At 40.4% G+C, this 17,946-nt stretch overlaps 1 protein-coding gene across 2 annotated transcripts in view; it reads right to left on the bottom strand.

Moving 5' to 3' along the window:
- CRLF3 (cytokine receptor like factor 3) overlaps positions 1 to 17,946 on the bottom strand; it is a gene marked incomplete at both ends in the record, with an annotated part of 40,199 nt that overhangs the window by 8,901 nt on the left and 13,352 nt on the right. Inside the window, 5 exons of one of the 2 annotated variants that reach the window (XM_084237344.1) lie at positions 8,550 to 8,680; positions 9,341 to 9,563; positions 11,592 to 11,769; positions 12,265 to 12,352; positions 15,233 to 15,440. In XM_084237344.1, coding sequence (XP_084093470.1) covers positions 8,550 to 8,680; positions 9,341 to 9,563; positions 11,592 to 11,769; positions 12,265 to 12,352; positions 15,233 to 15,440 — 828 coding nt within the window. Of the gene's footprint in view, positions 1 to 8,547; positions 8,681 to 9,340; positions 9,564 to 11,591; positions 11,770 to 12,264; positions 12,353 to 15,232; positions 15,441 to 17,946 lie in introns of both variants that reach the window. The other variant, XM_084237345.1, reaches the window with a different exon arrangement.

The raw sequence follows: 17,946 nt of genomic DNA, 5'->3' as shown, positions 1-17,946 counted from the left end.
AATTAAAAAAATTGAGCTATATGGCCAATAAATATATGAACGATATCCCAACTTTTTGATAAATATAAGGAACAAAATAAAAATTTAATTTGGCCATCAGCTAAGGGTTTGAGTGAAAACAGCAGTACTTAATAATGACAATGATTCAGAGACATTAGTACCCTACCACACTGCTGCTAAGAATGTAAGTGCTTCCAGGAAAGTGGTTAGTCTGTGTCTTACTAACAGGAAACTAGCCCCTGGAAGGAGTAAGTCATATGTCAACAAAGGGTTACAGCACAGCTTTAACTTCAAGCAATAAAGAAGAGAAAGACACCTTCTCAAGTCATGGCAAAGAGGACTTCTGATGTAGAAATATATTCCTTGCTAACAAGAATGCTAAAATAGTTTTTCTCCTCTCGGAAAATGAAACAGGTAACTTTGAGTAGTCCTATATCTGCTAAAGTGAAGATCTATCAGCAAAGAAAAGTCTAGGGATTGGTGAATTATACCAAACATTTAAGGAGTTAGAAATAACACCAATTCTGCACAAATAATTTTGGAGAATAAGAAAAAAAATACTTCCCTTCTCATCTTATGAGGCTAGTCACGACTTTGGTTTTAACAAAACCAAAGACAGCATAAGAAAAATATCCCTCTTGAGAAAAGACATAAAAATCCTTAATAAAATATTAAAAACCAAATTTTGCAATACATATAAAGACTACATAACTAAATGGGACTTCTCTTGGGACTATAAAGTTGATCCAAATTTAAAAATCTATCATTATAATTCACCATTTCAACAGAAGAAAAGCTGTGATTATCTTAATAGACATATAAAAATAATTTAACAAAAACATTCATTTATGGATAAGATGCTCAGCAAGCTAGGAACAGAACAGAACTTCTTTTACTCGAAACAAGGTAGCTACCAAACACCTATAGCCGGCACTTAATGTGTGAAAGATGGAATGCTTTCCTGCTAAGATCTAGAATATAGCAAAGGTATCTGCTTTCAGCACTGCTATTCTGAATCTTAACGCGACAACAGAAAGAAAAATTATAAGATAGTAATGAAAAAGAATTTTTTTCTATAGAAAGAAAAAGTTTATTAAGGATAAAGGAACAGAAATAAAGTAGGATTCCCAGGTCAGTAGAACCAGGCCAGGGAGGGGCAAGGAAACCCCAATGAAAGATTTGTTTTATTTATTTTATTTATTTTTTTTTAAATAGAGGCATGTTTTTATTTATTTATTTGTTTGTTTGCTTGTTTATACATGCACTGGGTACAGTCAGAAGCGCGGGAGGGCGAGAGAATTCACCAGAGCCAGAGCGGGGAGCAGAGCAGGCAGAAGGACCGAAGTACACTGCTGAGGGGAGCAGCGGGCGGCAGGGGAGGTCTGCATGCCATGTGGGACCCTCCTCCAGTGGCTGGGGAGCAGCCGGGGATCGAACTGGCACCGCAGAGGCCGCAGGCAACCTCGCAACCCAACGCTCAACCGCAGCGCCACCGGGGAGGCCCGAAAGATTTGTTTAAAAAAAAAAAAACTAAATGGAGAATATACCATGAGTCTAAAAGTTAAGTGGAAAGACAAAGGAACTAAAATAACTAATAATAATAAAGGTGAAAGAATCATAGTACATATTTCAAAATTTACCATAAAACAACAAAAATCAAGACAGAGTAGTTCTGACAAAAGGAGAGATCTAACAAAATGGAGCCCAGAACAGATCCACACATACACAGTTGACTGATTTTTGACAAAAGTGCTTTGTATTCTGTAGTTCAACTTGCGAATTCATAAAAAGTCAAATGCAAAACAAGACCCCCAAGACTATGAAACATAAACCTGACTTGGTTTTCCCTGATGAGGCCATTTCTTGGGGGAAAAAAGATCTCAGTGTGTAGTATCAAATGTCTCCCTTGTAAGTGGCACAGGTGACCTCCAAAAGGAGAATCTTTTAGAGGAATTAAAGAAATATATAGCCTACTCAAGAGAATAGCCTACCTTTCTGGAACTCTGACTACACGTCATTTCTGTTAACTACATCCAGACATACTATTTGTGTTCTTTGTATTTTTTCTACCCAATCATCTTTAATTCTTATTTTGTTTCTGCGCCTGAACTATCCTTTCCAGCATGGCTTGAGTTAAAGTCTTCGCAGCTTGTCATCTAGAAGTAATGCTTCCTTCCTCTGTATTTCACAGTAGTCTTGATCTCACACTGAGGTATAAACTGCCCACACAACATCGAGGCAAAAGTTCTGCTTTTTCCTTTCCCTGAAATCTTGCATTCCCTCATAATTATGCGAAGTACCCATCTGAGTGGGAGAAGGGTTGAATGAGCTATTCAGTCTCATTCAGAATGACTGCAGTTAATCAGGAGACCTGTTCTTTTATTTTAGAAGAGTAGTTTAAGGCAGAGAGAATATGGATGGCAAAAAGTTGGAAAACTATTCCTTTGATTACCTGGGAGGAATAGCTATCATAGGTGAACATTCCCATGTAGACCAGGCCTTCATGATTTCATGTGATCCTCCCTGTACAAACTAAAAGCTGTGAAATAGGATCCTAAAGGGGAGATCTACTTAGGAAACCAGGGGCCTTTCTCACCTGAATCTATAATAAAGGGCCTTGAGGGAAGCTTTCTTTCTTTTTTTTTTTTTTTAAGATTTTTATATATATATTTTTTTATATATAAGCACTGGGTACAGTCAGAAGCGCGGAAGGGTGAGAGAATCCACCAGAGCCAGAGCGGAGAGCAGAGCAGAGCAGGCAGACTGACAAAGTACACTGCTGAGGGGAGCAGCAGGCGGCAGGAGAGGTTTGCGCGCCATGTGGGACCCTTGCCCGGTGGCCGGGGATCGAACTGGCATTGCAGAGGCTGCGGGCAGCTTCGCAATCCAATGCTCAATCGCTGTGCCACCAGGGAGGCCCTAGAGGGAAGCTTTCTGACAGTCCCCACAGCTGTCGTAAGATTGAAAATTCAACCTGAAAGGACTACACACCCTATCTCCAGAGGGGATCACTTCAGCAAAATGAGAACCCCAGTAAAGCCGTATTTTCCTTGGGGCAGTGCAGTCTGTCTCAATTTAAGGAGGAGCTGACAAGACTTCAAAGACCCTAGTTAAAAACAAATTATCTTCTTTACCCTAATAGAAACTATATCCCCTGATGGGATTTTCTAGGAAAGATTAAATTAGATTGGAGGTTTTTGTTTCTAAATACAAAGAACTAACAATTTGTGTTGAAGATACAGCTGGTAATTACACAGAAGTCTTTCAGAAAAACAAAAATCTCATATTTCTATTCATTTATAAAAATGTTATTTTGCTTAACTAAAAGCAAGCATTAAGCCAATTCACATATCCCAAGAGACCCCTTTCTAACAGCTATTAACATGGCATTTCTAAGAAACAACATCCAAATTCTTTGACATTTTTCCTACTAGAAGCAAACTCTACATCAGCTCCCTGGGATCTGAATTCTGGGACTGGTGGAACAACAGGATGTAGCAGAAGTTACTATGTCAGTTTCTAGGTCCAGGCCTTCAGAAACTGGAAGTTTCCACTTATTATCTCTTGGATGCTCATTCTGGGAATCCAGCCACTAGGCTGTGAGGAAGTTCAAGCAGTCTAGGAAGAGGCTCATATGGAGAGGCATCAAGAAGCAGAACTAATTTGCCAGCCGTGTGAGTGAGCCGCCATGGGAATAGGTACATCACCTCCAGTCAAATTACCTCAGCTGACACTATCTAAGTAGAAATTAGCTATCCTTGCCATGATCTGCCCAAACTGTAGTCTACTGAGAAAAACAAAGGACTATTTTTTTGGTTTTTTTTTTAAAGATTATTTTTATACAAGAACCGGGGTACAGGCCAGATGCACGGGAGGGTGAGAGGATTCACCAGAGACAGAGCAGGGAACAGAACAGGCAGAATGAAGAAATATACTGCAGAGGGGAGCAGTGGGCGAGACAGGAGAGGTCTGCTTCACTATGTGGAATTCTCACTGGCCGGCCGGGATTGAACCCGCGCTGCAGAGGCTGCGGACAGCTTCACAGCACGGCGCTCAACCGCCTGTGCCACCAAGGAGGCCCCTATTTTTTTTTTAAAGATTTATTATGTACACAGGAACTGGGGTACAGGCCAGAGGTGTGGGGGTGGGGGGGTGAGAGGATTCACCAGAGACAGAGTGGGGAACAGAACAGGTGGATTGACTGAAATACACTGCTGAGGGGAGCAGCAGCTGAGTCAGGAGAGGTCTGCTGCACCATGTGGGTTGCTCCCTGGCTGGCCAGAGTATCGAACTCGTGCTGCAGAGGCTGCGGACAGCTTCACAGTGCTGTGCTTAACCCCTTGCGCCATGCTTAACCCCTTGCACCACCAGGGAGACCAGGACTACTGTTATTTTAAGCTTCTAGATTTTGAACTGGAAACATAATTTTTTTAATATTCTTTGATGGAACAAGTTAATAACAAAATATCACTAGCCTGCTCCTCCCATGATGTGCCACCATATATTACAGCACAGTGGTTAAGAGCACAGACTTTGACTGCTAGGATTTGAAAACTGACAAGTCACTTAAGTCTCGGTAGGCTTTTGTTTCTTCATCTGTAAAGACAGTAACCTCCTAAGCAATGAGGATTGGGAAAGGCTATTTAGAAAGGAAGCTGTTATAAAGAAAGGAGGTGGTAAAGAATCTCCCCAGTGGCATAGGGGTTAAGTCTCAGCACTATCACTGAGAAGGCCTGTGTTTGATTCCCCATCAGGGAGCTGACCCACATGGCACAACAGACTTCTCCTTTGTCACCTGCTGCTCCCACTCAGCGGTGTATTTCAGCAGATCAGCCTGTTCTGCTCCCCACTCTGTCTCTGGTGAATTCTCTCATCTCCCTCATACCTCTGGCCTACACCCAAGTTCTTGTATGCAAAAATAAATCTTAAAAAGAAAGAAGGTGGGCCTCCCCAGTGGCGCAGCGGTTGAGCGCTGGGTTGCGAAGCTGCCCGAAGCCTCTGCAGCGACGGTTCAATCCCCGGCTGCTCCCCGGCCACCGGAGGAGGGTCCCGCATGGCGCGCAGACCTCTCCTGCCGCCTGCTGCTCCCCTCAGCAGTGTACTTTGGTCCTTCTGCCTGCTCTGCTCCCCGCTCTGGCTTTGGTGAATTCTCTCATCCTCCCGCGCTTCTGACTGTACCCAGTGCTTGTATAAATAAATAAATAAATCTTTAAAAAAAAAAAAAAAAGAAAGAAGGTGATACAGGAAATCAGGGAGAGGCCAGGAAGGCGGGATTGCTAGCACAAAAGGAGAGTGGGTTCTAGCTACTGTGAGGAGTCAGCCAGTAACAAATTTCTTTAACTTCAACAGCTCTAAGCCTTCCAGGAACTTCAACAAGAATAGACTGGGCTTAGCAACAGCGTAGTGCCAACAGGAGTATAACCTCCTTCCTAACTACAAGGGCTCTCAAACACCCTCAGAAAACTGAATAAAGTAACCTTTATTCAAATAGGCCCATCTGCCCCTCCCTCATGCACCGGGTGCCCCTTGCCATCCAAATCTTCTGACCTATTTGCTGATACCTGAAATTCCTTTAAACAAGGAGAGAAAATATTTTCACTCTATACTCAAAGGAAAAATGACAAAAATGCAAAGGTCTGGCTAATATAATACTGAGCTTAACTAAATTTCAGTTAGTTATAAAGTGCCAGGTGATGAGGGTTATAAAATATGGAAAAATAAAAGAGGTAAGGACACAAATAGCAGAGGAAGTATAGATTTCAACACTAACTAGCATCATGTTTATGCTTTCATGAAAAAGATAAACAAGAAGCATTATAGACCAGCTTTTAAGACCAGACTCTGAAATGACACTGCTTGGATTTAAATCCTGGGTTTACCATTTATTAGTTATCATTTATTAGTAACTTAACTGCTCTGTGCTTCAATGTTCTCATCCCTAAAATGGGTACCTACACCTATTTCATTGGGATAAGAATCAGATGTGTTAATAGAAGTAAATGCTTAGCATAGTACCTGTACATAGTGAATGTTATTTAAATATTAACTGCTATTACTGTTACTGTAACCATTACTCTTATGATGGTCTGAGATATCTGGCCTGAATCTACCCATCAGAAAGCCCCATGATTACACAGAAATACTTGTTTTCAGGAGACTCACTAAGGGGAGCATTGCTATAAATAAGGGCACAAGCACAGAAGTTCGCTAGCATAGAAAACTCATGATTTACTCAGGGAATAACTAAGTAGACCAGCTGTTAGACTTATGCCTCTAGCTCTTTGTTAGTGTTTTTCTGGTTATCAAGTCATTCTTCATAACATAAGGATGAGAGGAGATATCACAAATGAAACAAAGCATAAATACGCGCCTTCTGATAGCTGCTGACTGTTAAAGCTCTCAGATACTCATGCCCAATATAACAAGAAAATGACAAGAAGAACATGGAAAAACAATCACATTAAAATCCCACAATCTCAAAATTTAAAACTTGGGAGAGGCTGCTACATTGAAGTGAGTATGGTGAGCATCAGGCAAGTTTTACTTTCCTAACTCAAAATTGGTCTTTGGTTTCTAGGAAAAGCTATTTAGAAATATGACCTTAGAAAATACATCTCAGGGGCCTCCCTGGTGACGCAAGGGGTAAAGCGTCAGCACTATGAAGCAATTCACAGCTACTGCAGCACAAGTTTGATCCCCGGTCAGCCAGGGAGCCACCCACATGGCGCAGCAGACCTCTCCTATCTCATCCGCTGCTCCCCTCAGCAGTGTATTTCAGTCAATCCGCCTGTTCTGCTCCCCACTCTGTCTCTGGTGAATCCTCTCACCCCCTCACCTGTACCTCTGGCCTGTACCCCAGTTCTTGTATGCATAAATAAATCTTTAAAAAAAAAATACATCTCAAATAAAATGAAAAAAATAAAGGAAATTTTTCTAATATAATAAATAGGTAAATAAATGTAAAATTGGTTGTAGGATAGGCTTGATTTCAGTTTTAACAGTGAGAGAGAGAGGAGGGAGGGAGGAAGACAGAAAAGATATTTACACTGTCTCTCACAGAGACTTTTTTTTTTTAAGATTTATTTATTTATTTATACAAGCACTGGGTACAGTCAGAAGCGCGGGAGGGTGAGAGAATTCACCAGAGCCAGAGTGGGGAACAGGACAGGTAGACTGACGAAATACACTGCTGAGGGGAGCAGCAGGCAGCAGGAGAGGTCTGCGCACCATGTGGGACCCTCGCTAGCGGCTGGGGATCGAACCGGCACTGCAGAGGCTGCAGGCAGCTTTGCAGCTCCGCGCTCAACCGCTGCGCCACCAGGGGAGGCCCTCACAGAGACTTCTTTTTTTTTTTTTTTTTTTAATAGAGCATGTTTTATTATTATTTTGTTTTGTTCGTTTGTTTGTTTTGTTTATACAAGCACTGGGTACAGTCAGAAGTGCGGGAGGGCGAGAGAATTCACCAGAGCCAGAGCGGGGAGCAGAGCAGGCAGAAGGACCGAAGTACACTGCTGAGGGGAGCAGCGGGCGGCAGGAGAGGTCTGCGCGCCATGTGGGACCCTCCTCCGGTGGCCGGGAAGCAGCCGGGGATAGAACCGGCGCCGCAGAGGCCGCGGGCAGCTTCGCAACCCAGCGCTCAACCGCTGCGCCACCGGGGAGGCCCTCACAGAGACTTCTTAATGATTCACAAAAAAAAAAAAAAAAAAAATTCTTGGCCTCTGAATTTTTTTTTTAAAGATTTATTTATTTATACAAGAACTGGGGTACAGGCCAGATGTGCAGGAGGGTGAGAGGATTCACCAGAGACAGAGTGGGGAACAGAACAGGCAGACTGATGAAACACACCACTGAGGGGAGCAGTGGGCGAGACAGGAGAGGTCTCCCTCGCCACATGGACATCTCTGTAGCTGGTGGGGATCGAACCGGTACTGCAGAGGCTACAGACAGCTTCACAGTGCTGCACTCAACCGCCTGTGCCACCAAGGAGGCCTGGCCTCTGAATTTTTAAGACTGACTTCTGAGAGGTAGTCTATTTACCTCTACTTACCAAGAGGAGACCTTATAAGGAGTATCTACTTTATATCAGATATAAGCAAGGCATTTTATATAAATTATCTAAGTTAATCTTCATAACAGCCCTGTAAATACACCCAAGAAAACTGAAGCAAAGACAAATAACACCCACAAAGTAAAACTTCCCATCAATGATGGAATAAACTCAGGACTATTTTTAACCTGAAACTCATGTAGGATCTATGCACTCCACTATATCACTTAGAGCCTGACAGATAATTTTTTTTTTTATATTTAAAGGGCAGGTTTATCAGGAAAAGGGACAGAAAAGTGAAGTACACTTGCATACACACAAGCAGGCAGGAAGAGCTGCCCTGAAAGGGACAAGAGAAGTCCCGGAACGGCACAGGTCATGGGAAGGCAGGCAGGAAGCTACTGCCCTGCAGAGGGAGAGTTGGTGAAAAGAAGCACCTGCATAGGCACAGGTGGGCAGAGGGAGTGCGGCAACAGATCTATATCTTAACATCTACTTGCTTGAAAGTTAATGTCTGCCCGCAGAAATACGTCGGAGCGCTGGAGTAGAGGACACCTGATGATTCCGAATCATTCCGGAGCGCTATATTTCTTCGACTGCTCAGACTATACCCTTCAAAGCCAGCTGTCCATTCTTTTTCAAAAAGCAAAGATATTGAAAATTATTTAGAATCTTCTGAGGAGTATTTTTAATACAGGCACATTAAATAAAACTTGAAAGTAGAGGCACCTAACTCTTATGGGCAATTTTAATAAACAGTAATCAAGATTTAGAATACAAATCACATAAAAAAGATCTCAGCCTATTCTTGCACAATTTTGATGTGGAAAATCAAATAAGTGTTATCTCCCATTAATAAAATCATAAAGTATAACTGAGCTTGTTCCAACTAGATTAAGAACTAATTAATAAGACTAAAATAGTAATACAAAAGAGATCAATTCCAAATCATAAGTTTTAAGAAAACCTGAAGCCCCTAATACTTATATTAGATATTTATAGACAGATTTAAAAAGCAGTATGTAATGCAGCATTTAAAATATTTATTTTTAGGGGATGCTAATACTCCTTTCTGGCACTATTTCCGGACTCTGGAGATAAGAGCTGATGAAAATTGCTCAAATTCACATGAAGTAACTTGACCAAGAAACAAAAGACATGTTCCATGCAATTCTCATCAATTTCAGGGTTCACCCTTAAAAAAAAGAGGGTTCTAAGTATACTGCCTTAAGCTCAGAATACAAGTGTTCTTGTTCATAGTTAACTTTCAGGGGTAAGAAGGAAAGAGCATACCATGAGGCACCAGTGTGGAATGACCTATCTGCGGGACGCTCCAGGGACTCCACTCCTGCCGGCCATCTCCCCGTGCACAGACTCTAAACTGATAATCGACATTAGGGTCTATGTGCAGTACTATAAATTCAGTTTCAGAGCCAACATATACATCTTCAAAGTGATGAGAAGTGCATTTACGGAACTGGAGCCTGTAATCTTGGGCTGTAAAGTCGTCATCCACCTAAGGAGAAAAATTAAAGAATAAATTAAAAAGTAATTTATTAATTAAATGAAAGAATAATTTCTCTTTTATTAACTAAAAATAAAAAGAAAACTTCTCTCGGCCTCATTACTTAAAAACTTTGAATGGGAACATTTTAGGCCAAGCAGACAAGCCCACATGCTGAATATGAGTGACACCAGGAAGACCATAGGAAACATGCTCTCATTACTCTCCTTCTTGACCAGCATACTTTATACTTCTCAGTCTGATATGAAAAAAACCTACCTTTAAAGAAATGGCATGTCTTCTTTTTTTTTTTTTTTTAAGATTTATTTATTTATTTATTTATTTATTTATTTATTTATACAAGCGCTGAGTACAGTCAGAAGCGCGGGAAGGTGAGAGAATTCATCAGAGCCAGAGCGGGGAACAGAACAGGCAGACTGACGAAATACACTGCTGAGGGGAGCAGCAGGCGCGGCAGGAGAGGTCTGTCACACCATGTGGGACCCTCCTGGTGGCCGGGGATCGAACCAGTGCTGCAGAGGCTGCGGGCAGCTTTGCAGCCCAGCGCTCAACAGCTGTGCCACCAGGGGAGGCCCAGAAATGGCATGTTTTCTACACAGTAATGCCAAAGATAAAATATTAAAAATCTATAGGTAAAAATCCCACATCATTCACATAACCAAGAGAATTAACACCCAGAATATATAATGGACTCCTAAAAATTAATAGAAGACAAACCACCTAATATAAAAAATGGGCAAAAAACACAGATAAGCACTTTATTTTTTTAAAGATTTATTTATTTATTTATACAAGCACTGGGTACAGTCAGAAGCACGGGAGAATTCACCAGAGCCAGAGCGGGGAGCAGAACAGGCAGACTGATGAAACACACTGCTGAGGGGAGCAGCGGGCGCGGCAGGAGAGGTCTGCATGCCACGTGGGACCCTCACCGGCCAGCCGGGGATCGAACTGGTGCTGAAGAGGCTGTGGGCAGCTTCGCAGCCCAGTGCTCAACCCCTGTGCCACCAGGGGAGGCCCCAGATAAGCACTTAAAAGAGTAAGAAATATAACCAGCAAAAATATTCAAGCTTATTTGTAATATGGAAAATGTAATCTGAAACCACAGTAAGGGGCCTCCCTGGTGGTGCAAGGGGTTAAGTCTCAGCACTATGAAGCTGTCCACAGTGAGTGTTATACCTGGCCAGGGAGCTGACCCACATGGCACAGCAGACCTCTCCTGTCTCGCTTGCTGCTCTCCTCAGCAGAGTATTTCAGTCAATCTGACTGTTCTGCCCCCCACTCTGTCTCTGGTCAATGCTCTCATCCTCCCTCACCTCTGGCCTGCACCCCAGCTCCTGTATGCATAAACAAATAAAATAAATCTTTAAAAAAAATAAAGGAATCCTTATCATGTTTTGAACCAACAAAAGTATCGCTTTTTTCTTCTACACCAAGGTCTTATTTTTAAACATTCCATTTAAGAAAATAGTTTCTAAAAGCTGAGCACCCACCTCTGAATGATGTATTTGCCAACGATGGCCAAGATGCTATGACTCATTTGGACATGGTTTCTATCAAAAATATGGTAACTCATACATTATATGATCTAACACACAAAATTCTTGGCAATGCTGAGCATGTGAAGAAATCACACTTCAAGAATTTTATTTCAGAGGAACTTTAGTTCAGTGTTGAACAGAAAAATATCCGACACCCAACATTCATGATCATCTTTTGACTTTTCTCATAAGCAGGAATGGGAAAGGTCCTCAACTCAAGAGTTAACTTTGAAAAAAATATGTGAGAATATGATGAGGGACAATGTTGTGATACAGAAGTTTTAAAAAGTACTCCAGAACTATTCACTTCAAACTGAAAGAGCTACTCTACTTCAGGTTCCCTATAACAGCATTTTAATTATAAAGCAAAAGTGATTTTTGTTTATGAATAGAAGAAAATATTCAAAGACAATTAAAAAATGTTAAAGGCCCCCAAATCTTCACGTTCAAGCCACTTTGACGATTCTGAATTACGTACCTTACACCATCGTACTATGATGCCTCCAGGTTTCTCTATTAGTTCTTCTATCTGTACTGGTGGGCGAGATGCTACTGTTCCATGCTTAAAAATGTGGTCTTTCACAATGTTAAGAATTGAGTCATCCAACTGAGCAGATAAACAAGGCACGTCAACCAGTAAAGGCACTTCTGGTAAGCTAAAGAAATAAAGCTCATGTGTTTATGAGGGTTTTGCTGAGTTAAAAATACAAGCATTACTTTAGACCAGTTATATACTATTATAAGGATGCTGAAGGCCCCAGTAAATAATGCTAATGACAGTGGGGGCTTTGCAAGATGTAGGATATGTAAAGATTCTCTCTCCAAATAAATATAAGAAAGAAGATAGAAAAGTGGTAGGATCATGGTTAACAAATTTATACCAAAAGATCTATTTTATTGAGATATGACTGATTTTCAACAATATGTTCAGAATTTTAAAAATTTAACATTTCTCTTACACACATTAGAACTGAAAAAAAGTCTATAGTAATACTAAAGATTACAAACACAACTATTTTATACCAGTAATACTAGTAATGACAGCGAAACCTTGAAAGATACATTCTTTATCTTCCTTAATCAGAATCGTTAATGAGGAAAAAAACAGACATCCAAGTACTTGAATGTTCAAAAGGCACTAACGCTTTTACCTGTCCAACTGAATGTGAGAGGCCTTTTTGGTAAAGCTCCACAGCTTTTCATTTTGTTCTCCTACACCACCAAGAATGGCGATCTCACCTACAATCAGGAATGAGAGAACTACAGTATAGTGAAAAATGGTCACATCATAAAGCAATCAACACAACCCACGGCTCAGTGGACTCCTGGTTTTCTTGCAAACACTGCTTGAGTAATGCCACAGAATTCTCAAAGAGCAGAAGTAGAAAGTGACTGAAATGTTAAGATCCAGAGGAAAAAGGGCAAATAACAGTAACACTTTGCCAGAGATGAAAGATTGTGCTCTATACAAGGAAATCGTTTATCAACCAACTTTATGCAAAACAGAGGTCCAGGGACTTTTTCTATGTCTTGTACAGAAACTTTATCAACTCCAAAGAGAGCCAGTAAAAATATTAGCCTGATTGGAACAACAAGGAATAGAGTCGTATAAAGTCAAAAGATAACAGTTATATTTTCCTTAAAGAATATAAAACATTAGATTAGAAATCACTCAACAGAACAATACAGAAAAAATGCTATATAAGGGCACAGAAAAAAAATAATTTCTGTGTTGTTCCACAGCCCTGAAGAACACTACCAAACTTTTCCATCTGAATGTGTCCTAGAATGTGTCCTAATGTTTTGAGATCACATAACCTTCTCCTTCACCAAAAGGAATACAGACCTATTGAACACTGTGTTAAAGTCCTCACAATTCCATAAATTTGTATCCCTTGAGAGGGTGAGAGAGAAAGACTATATGATTTAAAGTATTTCTGAAATACGGAAAAATTCAAACATCAGATGCTGTAACAAACATGTATGTGCCCCAAAGGATTTATTTTCTAAAATTAAAACATTCCTCAGTCCTTAGAGTGATGAGTGTACACTCCTGACCTGTGCTGAACAGCTTCTGGGTTTGTTCCCAAATGCAAAGTCTCCAGGGAGAGACATTCTGTGGTCCTGCTACAAAGATTTTTTTCTAAAAGCACGGTTATGGACAGGGACAAATAAACACTTCCCATTGACGATAAGACAAAAATGTAATTAGAAAGTAAAGACAGCAGCAGCACCATATTCTAAGTGGACCAAAAAGGGGATTAATTTCCAGTAGGAGTGACAGGCTTGTGAGTTACGCACATTTTCTATTCAATGTCACTTACAGAACTCAACCTGCAGAATAGATGGTATAGACTCTCCTTTCCAATCTCTTTATCCCTAACTGCCTTTATTATTATTTTTTAAAGTTTTAGTGAAGAACACTGGTTTATAATATATAGGTTTTAGGTGTACATCATCATAAACCAATATCTCCATATATTACATTCAGTTTACCACTATAAGTATAATCCCATTCTTTATCACACAATTGATTAACTCACCCTCCTCCTTTCCCTTCTGGTAACCAGTAACAGCAACTACCCCTTAAACATAGGAACCCCTAGGAGTGCTACCCTCTGCCATCTTCTCTTCTCATAGTAAACACTATCTAGATGATCTACTGCCTCCTGGCATTACAAGTTCCTCAAACACAACATGTCCCAAACTGAATGTCTAACTATTCCCTTAAGTCCACCCCTCCTCCTTCCTTTTCTTTTTTTTTTTAAAGTTTTCTAGTCTTAATTCCCAACCCATTGCAGTCTCAGAGTTCTTTTTTTCTTTATTTATTTATACAAGCACTGGGTACAGTCAGAAGTGCGGGAGGGTGAGAGAATTCACCAGAGCCAGAGCGGGGAGCAGAACAGGCAGAAGGACTGAAGTACACTGCTGAGGGGAGCAGTGGGTGCGGCAGAAGAGGTCTGCGTACCATGTGGGACCCTCGCCGGTGGCCGGGGATCAAACTGGCACTGCAGAGGCTGCGGGCAGCTTCACAGCCTAGCGCTCAACCACTGCGCCACCAGGGGATGCCCTCCTCCTTCCTTTTCTACGTAAGTAAAGGGCCCAATTCACCCAGTCTTCCAGAATCAGGCTAGTTTTGTTCATCCTAAATCATTCCCTTTATCCTCCATCTTAGGTAATCACCAATAATCAACATGTATTGATCAACAGAATCATCAATCTATAAAAAGTCTGAAGGCCAGCTTTGCCATCAACCTCTTTGACCTCCAGTCTTATAACATCTAATACAATCTCCAAACTGTAGGCAGTGTCATCTTTTTGAAATGCAAACCTGACTGTGTAACTTTGTTACCTAAACTAGGTCAACAGATTCCTGATATGCTGGTTACTTCACTGGTGATGTTATTTCTGCTTCAAATCATGCTGTTACCTCTTTTTCTCCCTTTGCCTCCTTGACGAATTTCTTCAAGCCTCTGTGGATCAAATTCTACAGAAAGCTAACCTATTCCCTCGCAGACAGAGTTAAGTACTTCCCTTTCTATGTTCCCATAAAGCCTATAGCTCTCTCTCTGCATGTATGCCCCATTCATAGGGCTTTGAACCCCAAAAGGCAGAACTGTTACCTTTTTATTTAATGTACTTGACAAAGACCCATATGAAGGAAGGAAAAGAAGGAAGGTAGACATGAAGGAAGAGAGCAAGACAAAATTTGAAAAAGCTTCAACCAAAATAATTAGATAAAAATAGGAACATAAGTACAATTTCACAAGTAAACAACATATTTCTTACCCTTCCAAAAAGAACAATGGAATTAAATTCTATCAACCGTGAACACTCTGAACAATATCTGAATAGGCTCAAAATGACCTTCAAATAACAAAGTATGAGATATTATCACAGAACCATTTGAGAAAAAGTTTACCCCTCGTTTTGTAAATGATTATAATTAACACTTAATTGCACTTACCCTGGAATACCTCACTCTATCTTTCTCATCCCACATTACAAACTGTCCCAAAGTAGTAACATCCTAAGCACCCCACATGTAGCAAGGAGCCTGTTGGTATTCTGAGAAATGAGCAAAATGTGCCACATTTAATTGGCTCCCTGGATTCCCACCTTCTCGGACTAAGTCCTCTGCAGTGTTAACTCCATGTTCTATGAGCTTCTGGCAGTCATCTAGTGGTTTAATGGTCTCCTGTTCAATGCTGTCCACCTCTTGCAAGAGGGTCACCAATCGCTCATCCAGGAGCTTCCCCAGAGTCCCCTTTAAATCATTAAAATGCTGCTTGAGGACATCTCTTGTCTGTGATGCACTCTCTTTGATCTGAAGAGTACAAAAAAACTCAGAATTAGAATCTTAGAAAAGGCTATTCCATTGGCATCACCTATAATAATCTCAAGATACCACATAGCTATCATCTTTTCCTCATTGCTTAACCAAAGGAGATTCAGTTGCACAAACTTGAAGACCTGCTTAAAATTGGCCTTCCCATGAGAAAGAATGGTCTCAAACCCTAGTCCCATCATTCTATTTGGTCAATTTAAGCACTCATAAGCATAATAATGCTTATCTTATAGAGTTGCTGTGAGGATTAAATTAAATGTCTATGTAGTACACTTGGTAAAATAACTGGCACACTGTTGTTCTCAATAAATAAATGTTAGAAATTATTATTATCTGCTAAAAAATAGGTATTGGCAATAGTGTATTTCTATACTTTTCTTTTTTTTATATTTAAAGGGCAGGTTTATTAGGGAAAGGGGACAGAAGAGTAAAAAGACACTTGCATAGACACAAGCAGGCAGGAAGGATGCCTAGAAAAGGACAGGCTTGCTGAGAGAGGCCTGCATTGTTGGCTTGCATGGAAGAGAGCTGCTTCCCCTGAGGGAGGTCAATGACAGGTCGCGGGCAGGCAGAGAGGCTGCTGCCCTGCAGTGGGAGAGAGTTGGTGAAAAGAGGCACCTGCATAGGCACAGGTGGACAGAGGGACTGCCACCTATACGTTTTTTTAATTAGGAGGGGATTAAAATTCATTTTGCTGAAAAGAAGTGAAGAAATGGTAGTTTAGAAAGTCATAATATCAAAAAAAAATCACTTCATGGATAAAATGCCCTCAATATGATAGAACTAAAATTTTATTTAAAATGCAAAAAGGCTCACAGCAAACAGAATGTTCATATAAAGGACACCCTTGGGGTAATGACTTGCATCTTTTTGTTGTTATTTTTGACTGAATCCTTTTTGGGCCATGGTCCTCTTTGTAAATATCAAGGAGAGGTTTATAACCCCTCTTCCCATAAAGATGAATAACCCATACCCCAGTTATTCAGTTTCAGAAGTTATAAATTCCCTCAGATCTCAACCATGGCTTGTCTTAAGTAATAATTCTGAAAATTGGTTTGCGGAAGAATCACATAGCCTCTCTGCTGTAATTCAGACTGTTGGGTTCCATTTCAAACCCACTGAAAGAGAAGTCTGGAAGAGTATATGGATGGAACTCTCATTTTTTATAAGCACACCTGTGATTCTGAGGAACACTGCCCTCACTGCACAGAGCCCAGACTAAGAACCAGTGTTCCAGGAGCTATGACAGGAAAATCTCTACATTTCACACATATTTTGAGAACATACCAGTTATCAGTACAGATACCATATCTTATTTTTTAAAGAATACAAATAACACACAATCCACTATCTCTCCCGTAATAGGAAAAATCTAACTATAAGCCAAACGCTGCTTGAATTAAAGCAAACACACTGTACTTTGCAGATATTATCATACTAATATCATATTAGTGTCATATGACATAATTACTACCCTAACCTGTTTACTATTTTTTTCTTAGGAAGAGCCTTTGAGGTCCAAGAAAAATCCGCTAAGAAGTAACTTCTCAAAATATGGAAATAAAGCACAATCTGTCAAAAGTTAATAGAGAAATTTAAAAAGTTTTCTGTTTATTCTCTAATACTAGATTTTAAAAGCAGAATACAAAATTGTTTTCCAGAAATGTTCACAATCATATAAAAACAAAAGATACTCATCCCAAGGACATGGAGGCAGAGGAAGGAACAGTTTGATTGGCTGGGGTGGGCAGATCATGGAAACATTTTTTCTCCTTTGACATTAATGTAAATTAATGTTTATGTGTGCAGTAAGTAAAAGAACTCCTTAAATCATAATGAAAAAAAAAAAAGAAATCTTAATTTGTTAACTTATTTCTGTAAAGTTACAAAAAACCTCTATGAAATACACAAGTCACTAAATACAGGGAGGAGTAATTCAAGATTTGGCTCAGCCTTGAGATACAGCCCTAACACCCAGCAAAAAAAATGTTGTTGAATAAAAATGAAGTCAGTTGTGTACTTTTAAACATTTTCAAATGAACCAGGGAGAGAAAGCCTTCTGATTTTGATCCATCACCTGTAATACTGTTTGCAATGCAGACTTTCAGATATCACCCAGAAGTACTGAATAAGAACCTGAAATTTTAACAAGACCCCCAGTCAATTTATATAGACCTTACAGATACTACATGTAGGAACATTGCAATACAGTCTGCACTCCCAGCACCAAGAGGAAATTCTGCAGTGAGCACTACACCAACCAGGTCTTGTTTCAGTCTTTAAGCGGATACGGCACACACAGGAAGTGCATTGGTTAGGTAAAGTCAATTTCCTCTTTAGGAAGAATTCAAAAGCTCCTTCAGCTGTTGCAGAGTCTCACTAAGTTTTGTTTTTATTTCAGAACCTTAGAAAAAAAAAGGAAGTATGTGCACGCAGAGCAGAGAGAGGGCCAAGGAAGGGAGAATCCATTTTCAAATCCCCCTCT

This window comes from Talpa europaea (genome assembly GCF_964194135.1).
Source record: "Talpa europaea genome assembly, chromosome: 7".
Lineage (NCBI taxonomy): Eukaryota > Metazoa > Chordata > Mammalia > Eulipotyphla > Talpidae > Talpa > Talpa europaea.
Note: the sequence above shows the minus strand (reverse complement) of the source record. Positions and strands in the feature narration are given on the sequence as shown.